This window comes from Gossypium hirsutum, chromosome D11 (assembly GCF_007990345.1).
Source record: "Gossypium hirsutum isolate 1008001.06 chromosome D11, Gossypium_hirsutum_v2.1, whole genome shotgun sequence".
Lineage (NCBI taxonomy): Eukaryota > Viridiplantae > Streptophyta > Magnoliopsida > Malvales > Malvaceae > Gossypium > Gossypium hirsutum.
Genome location: NC_053447.1, coordinates 65,493,090 through 65,506,480, shown reverse-complemented (window position 1 = coordinate 65,506,480; position 13,391 = coordinate 65,493,090). Strand labels below are relative to the sequence as shown.

At 29.5% G+C, this 13,391-nt stretch overlaps 2 protein-coding genes and 1 long non-coding RNA gene across 4 annotated transcripts; 2 read left to right on the top strand and 1 right to left on the bottom strand.

Moving 5' to 3' along the window:
* Positions 1–3,671: 3,671 nt before the first annotated feature.
* Positions 3,672–5,427, bottom strand: LOC121223442 (uncharacterized). Its single transcript, XR_005920783.1, has 3 exons — positions 5,393–5,427; positions 4,873–5,250; positions 3,672–4,047 (listed from the first exon to the last, which is right to left on the bottom strand). It is a non-coding gene; the product is annotated as an uncharacterized lncRNA (long non-coding RNA).
* A 2,575-nt stretch (positions 5,428–8,002) lies between these two features.
* LOC107935668 (ubiquitin-conjugating enzyme E2 35) lies at positions 8,003–10,872 on the top strand. 2 transcript variants are annotated; one of them, XM_016868294.2, is made up of 8 exons: positions 8,003–8,226; positions 8,516–8,543; positions 8,723–8,809; positions 9,240–9,298; positions 9,766–9,807; positions 9,906–9,979; positions 10,295–10,392; positions 10,501–10,817. In XM_016868294.2, the coding sequence occupies exons 1-8, from the start codon at positions 8,191–8,193 to the stop codon at positions 10,536–10,538; spliced, it is 462 nt and encodes a 153-aa protein (XP_016723783.1). In that variant the 5' UTR covers positions 8,003–8,190; the 3' UTR covers positions 10,539–10,817. The 2 variants fall into 2 exon arrangements, with proteins under 2 accessions (XP_016723783.1, XP_040960811.1); XM_041104877.1 differs by having other exon boundaries at positions 8,027–8,226; positions 9,888–9,979; positions 10,501–10,872.
* Positions 10,873–11,814: 942 nt separating this feature from the next.
* On the top strand, positions 11,815–12,800 carry LOC107935623 (uncharacterized). The gene has a single exon (XM_016868245.2). The coding sequence runs from the start codon at positions 12,104–12,106 to the stop codon at positions 12,542–12,544; it is 441 nt and encodes a 146-aa protein (XP_016723734.2). The 5' UTR covers positions 11,815–12,103; the 3' UTR covers positions 12,545–12,800.
* The last annotated feature ends 591 nt before the right edge of the window (positions 12,801–13,391 follow it).

Genomic DNA, 13,391 nt, shown 5'->3' with positions numbered 1-13,391 from the left:
CTCTTCTTTTTTTTTCTTTCCCTCTCCCTAAATGATTTTTTTGGTTATTTTAGGCCTTATATAGCCCTCCAAAACGACGTCGTTTTGGGGGCTACACTTAAGCCTCAAAACGACGTCGTTTTGACCATTGCCCGACCCATCCGACCCGACCCGCTAGAGGATCGGCGTGTTTTCGTTTGAATGGGATATTTATGCGCGCAGTCCTCCCGCTTTTTCAGGGTTTTGCAATTAAGTCATTTTTCTTGTTTCCAATTTGGCCCCATAATTTCTCGCGATTTTCGATTTAGTCCCCGCTAATGTGCTGCGTTTTAATGGAATGGAATAATTGTTGTTTCGGTCCCCCTATGTTTTGTGCGCGCTTAAATAAGCCCATTTCTCTTCATTTCCTTTCACATTTGCCCCACAACTTTGTTTTTAATTCAATTTTAGTCCTTTTTTTTCGTTTATTTTTATATCTTTATTAAATATCCTTGTTATTTTTATATTATTAGTATTATTAGTATTACTATTATTATTATTATGTATTAGTATATATTTTTATTATGTACGTGTATACACATATATATATTTTCATATTTAATATTTTTATTTCATTTTTATTCTAATATTTTATTAATCTTATGTTTGTTTCTTTTATATTCCAATGTTATCATTATTATTATTATTATTTTTATTTTTATTAGTTTATGCTTTGTTATATATTTATATATTTATAATACGTATATATACTTGACATATTTGTATATACCTCGGTAATATTATTACTAGTTTTTGATATACGCATATATTACCTAAATATTTTAGTATTATGTATATTCTTCATGTATTATATATGTGTTCTTAATACTATACTTTATTTGTATCATGTTTTTATGTTGTATTATTATATTTTAATATTATATTATATAATTATATACATATATCTTTTATATATATTATCATTGTATATATTTTAATATTATTAGTTATATTTTACACTATTATATACATTTTTCTAATATTATATTGTATATACTATTGTTTATATATATATATGTGTATGTATTTATGTAGTGTAGAAAATAGTTTTATTATTTTTCTTATCATTTCTAAGGTATGCATATACTATATATGTTCTATGTATGTTATATGGATTTTTAATATCGCTAAATATATATGTCATCATCTTATATATTATTATATTAAAATATTTTAATATTCATAATTTCAAATTGTTGATACATTTTTATAATATATATTTAAGTACATACTTTTCATTTATTATAAATATACTTTTTATATTTTTATATTTCATATTTTTATGTATACATAGATATAGGCATGAATACATACATCTTAATTCATATATATGTATATATACGTACTTATACATACTTAAATATATTTTTCATATTTCATAATTCTTATATACTTACATATATTTATGCATATTTTACATCATATACATACTTATATATATTCTTTATATTCTTAAAAATGCTTTTTGTATATTTCACATATTTTATAATTCACATACATATATTTTATATTATCACGATTTGTAAATATATATAAACACATATTTACATTTTTATTTTTGTAATACTTACCGATTTTTTATATATGTATATATTTATCTATGTTTTCATATTCTATAATTTATATGCATTTCTTATTTTATGGCTTAAAATTATACATGCATATACATTTTTATATAATTGTATTTATTGTCATCATTGTTATTTGGTGTTTGTTTATTTATTCATGTACACTTGTGCTTTTTCTAAAATGTTAGTTCTATTTATTTATTTGTATGCTTTGTTTATGTAATCGCCTCGTCATTTCATTTTGCCTATTGTATTGTTGTTACTCACTTTACTTTGCTCACCTTGTCGTATTCGTTATTGTTTTGTCAAGCATTGACACTAAACATCAAAAGGAAAATTTTTCTAAATAAGGCAATATTTCGCGTTTGGAAAATCGAGAAAACGTGCCCTAACGTGCTGGGTTTTGATTTCTCGTTCGACTAAATAGCCAAATATCCTCTTAAAGCTTCAAAGTATGGTTTCATTAAACTATAAGGTGATCTTGGTTTCGATGGTTTAGAGTATCGTGTCCTAACGTGCTGGATGTGATATTCCTTCGGAACAAGAGAATCTTATATTTCAATTCACGTTATCAGAGTTTCTTTTAAGGATCGTATTTTTTAAAACTCTTCAAATTTTCAATTTTCGACACTAAGACACTGATTAATCAACTAGGTACCAATTTTTGGGCGTATCGAGGGTGCTAATCCTTCCTCGTGCGTAACCGACTCCCGAACCCGTTTTTCTTTTTTTGAATTTCATAGACCAAAATCTTTGTTTTAATAAAAATTAAATCGTTTATTAAAAACAACCACTTTTCGAGGTGACCCGATCACACCTTATCAAAAAAGATTGGTGGCGACTCCCGTTTTCATTCTTTTTTCAAAATCCAAGTCGACCCCGTTTTATCCAAAAAATGGTGTCAACAGAGATCAAGGGAAGAATTCCAAGTGCTCAATGACAGATGTTTTAACTTGCAGAGTAAAGGGACCTTAAATGACAACGTGTTCGGATATGCTTTCCACTCACCTTATAAGACCTAACATCCATCATCAAATACTCCAACTGGGGAAAGTAAGCAGCAAATAGGTCAAAACCAAAATCTTTGCTTTGCCTATAAGGTAAAGCCAAAGAATTTGTAATTGGGTATTCCCCATATCTCCAAGAAGGACACATGCAAACATTAATGAGCTGTTTAGCATCCTTAACCAAAATATAAATCCTGGGCCCTAAATACTTAAAGGAAACAAGATTTGGAGCAAAGATTCCAATATTCTTCAAACCAGAACAATGGTATATCTCCAAGCAATTCAACTTCATGTGAGGAACTGTATGCTTTATATTCTCTAGCCCAGGGCTGTCAAGCAAACGTAAGCACTCAAGAGATGTGCAGCTAGATAAAATGGTTTCAAACTGTTGGTTCGTAAGTTCTACAGATTTCAAGAAGAGCTCTTTAAGACCCTCGAAACGATTGTCAACATTCAAAAGCGGTGTACGAATGGATAAAACACGATCCAATTGTACCAAATAAGGCTCAATCCCCTTCGATCTATCGAAGAGGGTAAGTGGGATAGAGTAGTCCTTGGTGTCGAATGCCCAATATAAGACTGGACAGGTTGAGAAGTTTAATTCAAGCTTAGAAACCCTAAATGCGATTGCAAAAGCAACCCAAAGATCAATATGACAACCAGAGCTTGCATCTAATGGATAATGAATGCCAAACTCATGCAGTTTTAGACCTTTATGAAGCCTCAACACTTGGTTAACCACTTGTATATATGTATGCGTGTAATCAGCTCCATATATTTTACGATGTAAGATCTCTTCATATCTAAAGTTGAGGTTATAGAGGGATCTCCATAATATTGCCATCTTCGAGAGATGATGCTGGTGGCAATTAATTCTTTCAATGTCAGCAGTGATAAAATGATTACGAGGATATCATCTGTCAATCCACTAATCTTATCTTCCAATACTGTTGGAACTAAGAAAACAGTTTGAAGAAATTTGACAGAAACTTGAGCTTGAAGGCTCGAAACTTGCTGAGCAAACAAACAGAATCAGCTAAGGCTTTTGGACAAAATGTTTGAGTAAAAACCAGAAAAATGAAGAAGAATTCTGATAATTTCATTAACAATGAATGAAGGCACTAGGCCATTACATATACCAAGCTTTTCAGCTAGTGAAAATGAGAAATCACCTAAACTTCACCTAACCCCACTAATTAATAACATTGTAACTTGTTAAAAACATGACTTGCACACATGGTAAAGCTGATTTATCAGCTCAAACTTAACCTAATTACAACAAGTACATTAACAACTTAGTTCTAATCCAACTAAGTTACAAAATATCAATTGAAGTAACAAAACTAAACAAAACAGCAGCATGAACTTCAGCTGCAACTGCATGGCTCAGGCAGCTTCTCTGCTTCTTGTCTGCATGCAGGCCAAACTTCAACAAATACCATCCTTTTGTAGTCCTGATTGATCATACACTTTCGTTATATATTTGCGGAAAACAAAACTATAAAATTTCATACAATTTTATTAATGAAAACTTTAAATCAAATACATACATACCTAAATTAATGAATACTAGTAACTGATTCAATAACTTAACTAAATTCGCAGTTACAAATGAGAACTTAACATAAGTTCTTCATAAATATCATGAAAACTTGGTTCCACTCTGGTTGTAGCGTTCCAACGTGGACAGAGTGTTCTAACATAGAGCAAACAGTTGACTTTTATAGCTAACCAATTTAATTTCATGATTATCTAATGCTTTCATGGTTACACCCTAGTTGTACTCTTCCACCCTAGATGGAGAGTTCTAATGTGAAACAAACAGTTAAGTTTTATAACTAACCAATTTAATTTCATCATTATCTAATTTCAATTAGATACATTATTTTTAAAATTTAAAAAATATTAGTTTTTAAAATACTTGTATAAATACAACTAATACTTACATAAATATAGATATTACTTTTTAAAAAAGATAAGGATTGTTGAATGTTGAGGGACTGAATTTGAAATTAGTGTAAATGAAGAGTTAAACTCCTGTCTTCTGCCATGGTTAATATTGTATTAATTTTAAATAAAATTATTAATTTTTAAGCAAAAATAACATTATTAATTATTAAAATAGTAAATAATATCCATTATATTGATAAGTATTATTTATATTTCATATAAAATAATATTACATTTTATCAAAATGTCTCTAATCCAAATGATGTTTCGCTATTAGCCAATGAAGTTTCATGTCATTGATTGGTATGATCAGAGTATATGTTACCAACCTATTGAGTGATTTCTTTGAATTGAGATTAAAGAGTGGATCATCTGGTTCACTATCTGCAAATTTCCCGTCCTTTGGGTAATTCCATGAGAGTTTCTATAACTAAAATCCTGGGTTAATTTTGTTTTGATCCGCCAGTTGAGGATGCCCTAAAAATCTGTCACAGAAGATTAAACACCAAGAGCAACAATGTTATGCTGCAAAAGCTTCCCGGATGATTGGCCATCAAAGTCCACACTAACCCGCAATTTCCCAAGGGTGCTTGTGTAGATCAAAATGCACACTAGCGTTATTTCCTTGAATTTTGGAACTTGAAAAGGATATGGAGGTTTCCTGCAAAACCCCAGCAGTGTAGCTTTCCTCTTCGCCTTTGTCAGCCCTGTAGGATGGAAACAACAAAATTGCATCAAATTCATCTCATAAACACAGAAGTGAAATTTGAGTTGAAATTCTGGATAAATTGCTGTTATAATCTTAAACAATTGAAATTTCAATCCAACTAAATCAATATTTGAACTTACTCATCAATAAGCCAGAGACCTGCAGCCCTCTTTACCTCACAATCAAAGAAGACTGAAAAAGACTGGAAACCGAGTATAATCACTTTACTTGCCTGGCAAGGTTGTACTTTGGTTAAATTCGGGTATTAGTCCCTATATTTTGTGCATGTCTTGGATTTAATCTCTATAATATTTTTTGGCCAAATCTCTATAATTTAAGGTGATTGTTTTTAGTCACTATACTTTTTAAATTGGTCCTTTTTAATCCCTATACTTTTTGAATTTTGAAATTTTATTCCTAACTCAAATGATAGTAGATAAATTCATTTGTGTAAATTTTGTTATTACTCTTATAAGACGTGTAAAGTTATGAATTTAGTTTATGTTCTCCAATTCGATCATTTTTAGTCACTATACTTTTCGAATTTTGAAATTTCAGTTTTCACGCAAACAACAACTGTTAAATCCATTAACTGATTTTTATGCACATAATATGTGTTAATAGCAAACTGACATGGCAGTACACATGTAACAATAGAAAAATTATAAAATACTTCTTTTGGTACGATAATTTTTATAAAAAAATTTACGAAATTTATATTTCTTTACATTTTCTATAATTTTCTTACAAATTTATAAAGTTTTATATTTTTATATTTATATATATTATAATTTTTTACGATATTTATAAAATTTTAAAATATTTTATATATTTTTTAAGATTTTTATATTTTTATTAAAATTTAATAATATTTATAGCCTTTATTGATTTTATTTTTTATAAATTTTTTTCTAATTTTTAATAAAAGCAGGGGCTTAATTGCTTTTTTGAAAAAGTTTGAGGGCTTTTTAATTCATTTTGAAAGTTCAAGTACCCAATTGAGTGCAAAAAAAATAGGGGCTTAATTGCTTTTTTGAAAAGGCTTGAGGGTCTTTTTTGATGTATTTTGAAAGTTTAAGTACCTAAATGAGTGCAAAAAAAAGGCTTAATTGCTTTTTTTGAAAAAGTTTGAAGACTTTTTGCACCCTTAAACTAATATTAAAATAGTTAATTATTATATTTTAATCAATAAATATTTTAAATATAATATTAACAAATATCTTATTTATAAGTATATAAATTAAAATAATATAATATTTAATATGAATAATATATTAAATAATATAGTTTTATGATATTAAGAAATTAATTTTAAATTTTTACTTAATAATTTTATACTAAGGATAAAATAATCTTTTACGACTATCACTTTTCAATTCAACAACACTATCTCATATAACCAAATAATACTATTATTACTTTATTCTAGTAATACTACTACATTTCTATTCCATCCTCGTAAAATAAACTATTCAATTCCTATTTTATTTCATTTTAGTAAACCAAACATATTGTAAAGATCAACTCACTTCTCAAATTATTTAGTTGCTTCACTTAAATTAAACTTGTCTATAAATTTGGCCACCTGGCCCAGCTCGAAAGCTTGCTCAAAAAGTTGATGGGTTTTGGTAAAAATATAACCTCGAAAAATGGACTTGGATAAAAAAATAATACTCGTTTTCTAAACAAACCAGGTCTCGTGTAAGTTTTTTTTTTTGCCCAGCTCAAATACCCTTAATAAAGTATCAGTGCCTTTCACAAAAGTATCAATACAGTTTTAAGATTCAATGTTTTAAAAATTAAAAAAAATTGTGTATATATAATGATAAATTTAGCCTCAATGTTTATATTCTTTTTAATTTGATCCTTATTCTTTTTTTAGCTAAATTTGACATTCAATCTTTCAAAAAAAGTCAAACCACTTCTTTTAACAGAGATGCTTACTAAAATATTAATTATTTAACAATGTTGATATAACAACTCATGTGATAATCTACATGTACTTTATATTGATGTGACATTATTTGTCTTATATGCAATGTCAAAAAAATAAAAAATTATAAAGTATTCAAAAAAATTAAGAACATATATAATATAAAGTATAAAAATATCTTTTTTTTAAATGTATAAAATGCACGGGGATCTTTTTTTTAAATGCATAAAATACACGGGGATTGCCATAGTGTTGTCATGTTTAAAAATGTAATGTTTTAGTTAGTATTTTGTCAAATTTAGCCCCAAAAAAAGAATAAGAGCCAAATTGACAGAAAATGTAAACATCAAGGGCTAAATTTATCATTATACCATAAGAAAATTCATAAAAAGAAGGCATAATAATTTTTTTGGCCCTCCAACTTTACAAAAAAGTTATTTTAGCCATCCATTTAATTTTTGTCTCTTTTAGCCCTTAAAATCACATTTTTTTGTCAAATTGCCCAAAATGGATGAAAAAGTTAACGATTATTAACTTTTCTGACATGGCATACATGTCATGTCATGTCAGTATTTAATTAATTTTTTAAAATAGTAAAAAATTATAATTTTTTGAATTTTTAAAATTTTTAAAATTAATTAAATGTTAACATCTAATCCACATGTATGCCCCACGTACGTAAAGTTAAAAAAATGTTAATTTTTTCATCTATTTGGGGTGATTTGATAATAAATACAAGTTTAAGGGCTAAAAGAGTAAAAAATAAATAGATAGCTGAAATGACTTTTTGTATAGTTGGAGGGCCAAATAAATCATTATAGCTAAAAAGAAACGTATAGTATAAGGACCTAAAAATAATATATACCTAAAGCAAGTTAAGGGAAAGGGACCTTTCTTCTTTCCTCTGATTTTCTTATTCCCGGATTCTCTCTTCATCTCCCACTTCTCAAAACCCTAATTATATTTTTTTATTTCCCATTTTGATTCAGAAATCGAAGCTTGCCAATGGCCAACAGTAATCTCCCTCGAAGAATCATCAAGGTTCCTCTCTCGATCTTCCTCTGATCCTTCTCAATTTTCCCGCTTTGTTTGTTTCCCGAGATTCCTAAATAAAATCTTAGTTCTTTTACTTTTGTTTTTCATTTTCTTCGTTCCTAAAGTTTAGTTTAGTAACTCAAGTTTTTTCTGGCTTTGATGAATCAAAATCCTCAGCTATTTATTTTATGATCGTCTTCTGATATTGAAGAAAGCATTACCTCTTTTTCTTCTTTGTTTGAATTGTGTATTTTTCATGCTTTAATTTTGGTTTCTTTATCTTTGATCTAAGCAGGAAACTCAGCGTCTCCTCAGTGAACCTGGTAAGCACTTTTTATTTTTCGCTCTTTTTATTTAAAAAAAATTATAGAAATTCATGTTGGTACCGGTGTTGTTATTCATTTCTCTTTTTTTTTTTAAAAAAAGATTAGCTGAACAAATTTGAATTTTTTGGGTTTTTTTAGTAAGAGAGTATTGTTTTTGTTTCTTTTTATTATGATAGCTCCGGGAATTAGTGCTTCACCATCAGAGGATAATATGCGATATTTCAATGTGATGATCCTTGGTCCCACACAGTCTCCATATGAAGGTAGTTATTTTTTCATCTAATTGTTGCAAATATTTTTGCTTTGTTGTAGAACTGCAAATTTTACATTTGATTGTATAATGGTTGAGAATGGGCTAATTTAAATCATAAAGTGGGGCACCATTGCCAATCATCAGTCCCCAATGCTGATTTCTGTATGGTTAAACTTGGAAAGTTTTCGATAAAATGGTTTCCTAGTTTCTAGTTTACTTAATATTTTTTGTTGGTTTTCGATCTTTTTTAAAGAGAAAATCAGTCTGGTGTTCTCATTCTTGAAAGCTTTGGTCAAATTAGCTTTTTTCAGTCTTATGCGGTGCTTAGTCTGGTTATTGAATATTGTTTTTGGTAATATCTCCTTTTTTTTTGTTGCATTATGTAATTAGTTTTGTGCTTATGTATAGGTTATGATGCCTTTTCTTGTTTGAGATTTTAGGAGGGGTTTTCAAGTTGGAACTTTTTTTGCCTGAAGAATATCCCATGGCCGCTCCCAAGGTACTGGACTTTGAGTCATTTGTAAAGTAGCATGACCTTCCTGTTTCTGTATCTGTTGTTTGTAAGTTGGATTGCTGATCCTTGGATATACAGTAATACTTGGCTTCATCTAAAAAATGTTACTTATGGGGATCTTAATATGATTTAAAATGATGTAGTTTGTTTTATCTTTTACTGTTAGTGCTTCTGGTTTTCATCACTCCCCCTTGGTGATTCTGGCATATAGTTGGTCTCCTTTGGCTTGTTATGTTTTGCTCTATTTTCGTATTTAAAATATTTACTCAACGAATTGGAACTTTCTATTTGGTTCTCTTGCACTTGTGATTCATGAGTTTAGTGTATTGGTTGGCCATTCAGCATCAATTTATTGTTCTCTATTCTCAAAAATTTTCTATCAACCATTAACATCATCCTTTTTTGGGTATATTTTGCATTTCTGTCCACCATTAACCACTTTGATGTAACAGGTTCGATTTCTTACAAAGATATATCATCCTAACATTGATAAGGTTGGCACCTGTTCCTTCTTTTGTCCTTATTATATGATGTGAAAGATTTATTTTTTTTTCCGTTTTGGGGGGCTTTTAAGGTTGAGCATATCTTGCAGCTTGGGAGAATATGCCTTGATATTCTCAAGGACAAATGGAGTCCAGCTCTGCAGATCCGAACTGTACTTTTAAGGTATTATAAGTTAATGTAGATGTAATCTATTTTTGTAAATTGGTATGGCTTACAATTGCCTGCAAAAATTCCTAAAAACCATATTTCATGGTGCTATACTGTTTTTTCCTGGAAAATTAGGTATTATAAGGAAAAACGGCAGTTGAATGTTTCCATCGCTGCCTATTTACGTAGTTTTTGTTTTGCTAGAAAGACTTCTCTGCTATTTCTAGCACTAAAATTATACTAAAACTGTGGAAATGGACTCATTTATCCTTATTTCTGCATTATCTTGAGTAGCACGATTCTACATTGACATTAATATTTTTATTTCAGCATCCAGGCACTCTTGAGTGCTCCAAATCCAGATGATCCACTCTCCGAGAATATTGCTAAGCACTGGAAATCAAACGAGGCTGAAGCTGTTGAGACAGGTAAAATCCATAGTTGCAATCATAGATCATCGAGATTGCTTAAGTCTATACTAAAATCAAGGATTATATTGATTCACTGATCAACTGTTCTTGATTGACTATTTGCAGCAAAGGAATGGACGCGTTTATATGCAAGCGGTGCATGAAGACCGGTGGAACCGTTTGCTCTCATAAAATAACATTTTTATGCAATGTGAGCTATTCAATGTCAATTTCATATGGAAATCTGGACGAATGACAGTTTGAAACAGTTTGATATTTGCAAAAAAAAAAAGAAAAAAAAGCTTCCAGGTGCTACCCTTTTAATTGTAATTCGGTCGGAAGCAATCTCTAAGCTTGTATGATAATACACATGGTTCTCTAAAACTCCCAAAGGCTTCAACTATGGGATTATTCTCTAATATGGTGATTTCAGATTCTGGTTATATGTGTGTGTGTAATGAATCTATCAACTGGAAATGAAAGAATGGATTGATTAAATTTTGAGGCTTAGGGTTGTGTATTGTTCTTGGACCATTGAAACCTATAACATTTTCAACTTGTTTTAATGTTATGCTAAGTTCACCAATATATTCTGGTAGTATAGGTTTGGTTATGATATTTTTGAAGTTAATAATACAGATTTTATAGCTCTAATTTTACAATAGATCAATAAGATTTAAAAAAATTGTTTTTGTTATTCATTATTCTCTATTAAATTTAAAAAAGCAAATCTAAACTAATTTAGTTTTGAAATGTGAATAACATAAGATGTAGTTAAATCTAAAAAGGAAGAAAATAATAAACAATTATAAAAAAATGATAAAATCATTCTGTTGTAGTTTTTTTTAAGTATCCTGTGTCATGTTGTGATTGTGACACATGATAAAAAATGATAAAAATTATATAAATTAATAAAAATTATAAACAAATTTTGAATTTTAGGCTTATTGTTATGTAAATCTTAATACATAATTTGGTACTAGATATCTGTCTTAATTTTTTGCCTAATCAGGTACCTATATTTAATCAAGTTAAATATTTTGGTCCCAAAAGTAACAATTTCAACTTTTTAATATTTAATTCGGGTTTTAGAATTGATTTGATGAATAGTAATAATTAATTAATAATATTATCAATTAATTTTCATCAAATCAATCTTAAAACTCAAACTACGTATTCTATTGTGCTGTACTTGACAAATTAAACAAATTCATAATCAACACTAAGGTTATTCTATTAACAAAATTATAAAAAAATAAAACCTAATAATAATAACAATTTATTTTTATCAAATCAATTTTAAAATTTAAATTAGACACTAAATATTTAGTATTGTTACCTTTAAATACCAAAATATATCAATTTTTTAAATACATATAATAAATTGGACAAAAAAAATAACACAATTATCACGTTAAAAAAAAAGTCGTCAGGTATGAAATGATATATTTTTTAAATCATTGAATAGGTTGAGGCCATCAGCCGAAAATGAGGCGTAGAAGAAAAAAATGCCTTCGATGTCAAATTTTCAGCCCAATAAAATAATTAGAAAAAAAAATTTTAAGAAAAAAAAAAGGCAAATGGGGGGTTTTAGGAGGTTTTAGGCAGGGCAAGCCGGCAATGGAGGAAAGTTTTGTACTTGTCGTCAACCAACACCGCAAACACCTATAGAAACCTTGACCCAGCTCTCTGACCCACCGATTTCAACTCGCCCAAATCTCCCAAAGAAATGTCTTCTCAAAACCCAGAACCCGAACAATCCCCTGATCCCAAAGCCCTGAAAGACCCAGAACTCAAGCAACCCTCGGAAGAACCCCCAAATCAAGAATCCAAAGTAGAAGGAGAAGGAAAAGAGGAAGAAGAAGAAGAAGGTGAGTGTGGGTTTTGCTTGTTCATGAAAGCAGGAGGATGCAAAGAAAGCTTTGTTGGGTGGGAAAATTGCATCCGAGAAGCTGAAGAAAACAAGGAAGATATCGTGGAAAAATGCTTTGAAGCAACCTCAGCTTTGAAGAAGTGCATGGAAGCCCACGCTGATTACTATGAACCCATTTTACGAGCCGAGAAGAAGGCTGAGGAACAGGCAATTATTGAGTTGGAGAAAGAAAAGGAAGAGGAGGGTTTGAGTCCTCAGGAAGATTTCAAGGATTTGCAGAAGAAATCAGATGGTTAGTGAGTTTTGGGCATAATTGAGTATTTTAACTTAGTGAATTTTTAGAAATTCAACGAAATTGAAATATTTTTAATACTAAATGTTATTGTTTTATGGATGATGGAAATATGGCCATCAGAGACTAGAATAAATTTTTCATTCATATTGGAACCAATGGAGTGTTAGATTACACATTTTGGATAGTTCTTTTCCAAAGATTTGAACTTCAGACCTTGAATTGGAATTTCAAGTTCTAACTGCATGGTTTATTTGACAAGAGTCTTTCCTTTCATATTAGTGAATGGATGTTAAGCTTTTTACAATGGCAATTCTTTCTTTATGGATAACTTTTGGATTGCTTTTGTATGTTTGATCACTTGATCGTTAATCTTGATTAGCGTCATTCAATTCTAGTAGTGTTGAATCTATGATTGTTGATCTTAGAACGATCCTTGGCATTGCTACTGAATTTCCTTACTAGTGTCTACTTGTATCCTTAAATTGCTTTTGGATTTTCTTTTTTATGTTGATCCTTAATGTTGGGAGATTCATTCAAATCAAGAAGTGACTTGATAATATGATTATTCATCTTAGAACGATCCTTGACATTGCTGATTAGTCGTCATTTATATCAAGTTTACTTACTAGTGTCTACTTGTATCCTTGATTTGATATTGGATTTTTTTTTCTCCTTTTTTTTTGGTATGCTGATCCTTAATGTTGGTAGATGTCATTCAATTCAAGTAGTGACTTGACTATATGATTATTCATTATAGAATAATCCTTGGTATTGCTGATTAGTCATTGATTGTATTTGCTTACTAGTGCCTACTTGTATCCTTAATTTGTCTTTGGATTATTAGATGCA